General features: G+C 39.3%; 1 protein-coding gene across 1 annotated transcript; it reads right to left on the bottom strand.

Annotated features, from left to right (window-relative positions):
• Positions 1-676: 676 nt before the first annotated feature.
• On the bottom strand, positions 677-1,072 carry MELLADRAFT_111942 (uncharacterized protein; the record flags this gene model as incomplete). The annotated part of the gene is made up of 2 exons (XM_007416313.1): positions 677-815; positions 885-1,072. The coding sequence occupies 2 exons, from the start codon at positions 1,070-1,072 to the stop codon at positions 677-679; spliced, it is 327 nt and encodes a 108-aa protein (XP_007416375.1).
• Between the last annotated feature and the right edge of the window lie 535 nt (positions 1,073-1,607).

Raw genomic sequence — 1,607 nt, 5'->3', positions numbered from 1 at the left:
ACGAATCAAAATGTAGAATCCTGGTCAGTTCCTGTTACGACTGATTTTGAAGTTGATTGAGGAGCCAGTTGCTGTTCTCGAGTTTTGGATAGGTAAATTGCTCTACAATTCTGATCGGTTCCGAATTTATATAACCTATCAAGAGATTTGGGTGCAGTGAAGATATGAGAAGAAGCTAATTGCTCTGGAGTTGCACTGTTGATAAGAGGTAATAATTGATTTAGATAGTTTATCAAATGATCGAGTTGAAATTGGTTAACGGCCAGTGAATGATCGACTAGTGTGAGTTGATCTTCTATGCTATTATCTGAGATTGCTGATGTTGACATCTTTTAAGCTTAGACCTTGAAGAAACTTTTCTGGTGATACAAATTGTCCAGATGACGATATGATTCTTTCTCCTTCAGAGGTACACTTAATGAATCGAGTTTTATGTAATTCGATCCAAACCGTTTTGAATTGAGATGAAACTTGATGATGATTGTAATTGAATCAGATTTTAGCTTTGATGATGAAAGAATGTGATGAATCTGAAATCACGATCATCATTTCGAATCAAACAAAGAAAGAAACTCAGCTGAGATTCAGAATCACACCAACTTCATCGTACAACAACATATTTTCACAAAATGCATTTTCTCATTGGTTTGATCGGTCCACACGTGTTCTAAATATGCTAACTTTGCCGCTCTAAAGAAGATCTAGTTAATGCTACTTGATATTTGTTTTCTTCTTTGATGGTGTTTGATAAGATACTCAAACAGATTGCTTCAACTTCATTTTTCCATGATTTCAAGTTCATCAACATGTAGTACCTATTCACCATGTTAGATTACAGATCAATATAAAGATCAATGCAAGAAAATATAAGCAAAGTGATATACCGTTCAGCCAAATCTTCAAATGTCCACCGTGTACAATAACCAGCAGCACTGATTTTGATGCTCATCAAAAGACCACAAGCTCGAAGTTGACCCAAGACCACAAGAGGGTCAAATTCCCATGCACGTTTAGCTTCATTTGGTTTCATACAACAAATATAATGCGCAAACGATGGATGAAGCAGGCCCATCAACAAGACTAGCACGTTTGGTTGAGATAGTTGAACTAGAGTGTGACATAGGTGAAGTGAAAGTATCTACACCAGCACTAGAGTTGATGATAACTAATTTATGAGTATTAGCACCTGAACACTTATGTAAGTACCTAATACCATTAGGTCATAAGGACATACTTATCACCCAATGGTATTCGAGATACCCCTGCCAAGATGAAGTTAGATCTTGAGGAGCATCTTGGAGGGATCTCAAAACGGACAAGTCCGAGATTCCCTAAGGGGAGACTCATACACTCGACTCATCCTTTAAATCCACACACCACCCTGTGACTCAAAACCCACCACTGTATCAATCAACACACCACCCCTCAAACCAGTTCCACCACTGTAGTATGAGACACACCACCCCACAACATACCATCCCCGCCCTCACCTCACATCTCGTGAAGACACACCATCTGACACAGAAACCTACCCATCTAGCCTGTCAGCGTTCCCCACCCTACACCGCGTCCAAGCTAGTAGCACAAAAACCCTTCTGCGTTTTTTT

Source organism: Melampsora larici-populina, assembly GCF_000204055.1.
Source record: "Melampsora larici-populina 98AG31 unplaced genomic scaffold MELLAscaffold_59, whole genome shotgun sequence".
NCBI lineage: Eukaryota > Fungi > Basidiomycota > Pucciniomycetes > Pucciniales > Melampsoraceae > Melampsora > Melampsora laricis-populina.
The sequence above is the reverse complement of the archived record's forward strand: the minus strand, read 5'-3'. Positions and strand labels throughout refer to the sequence as shown.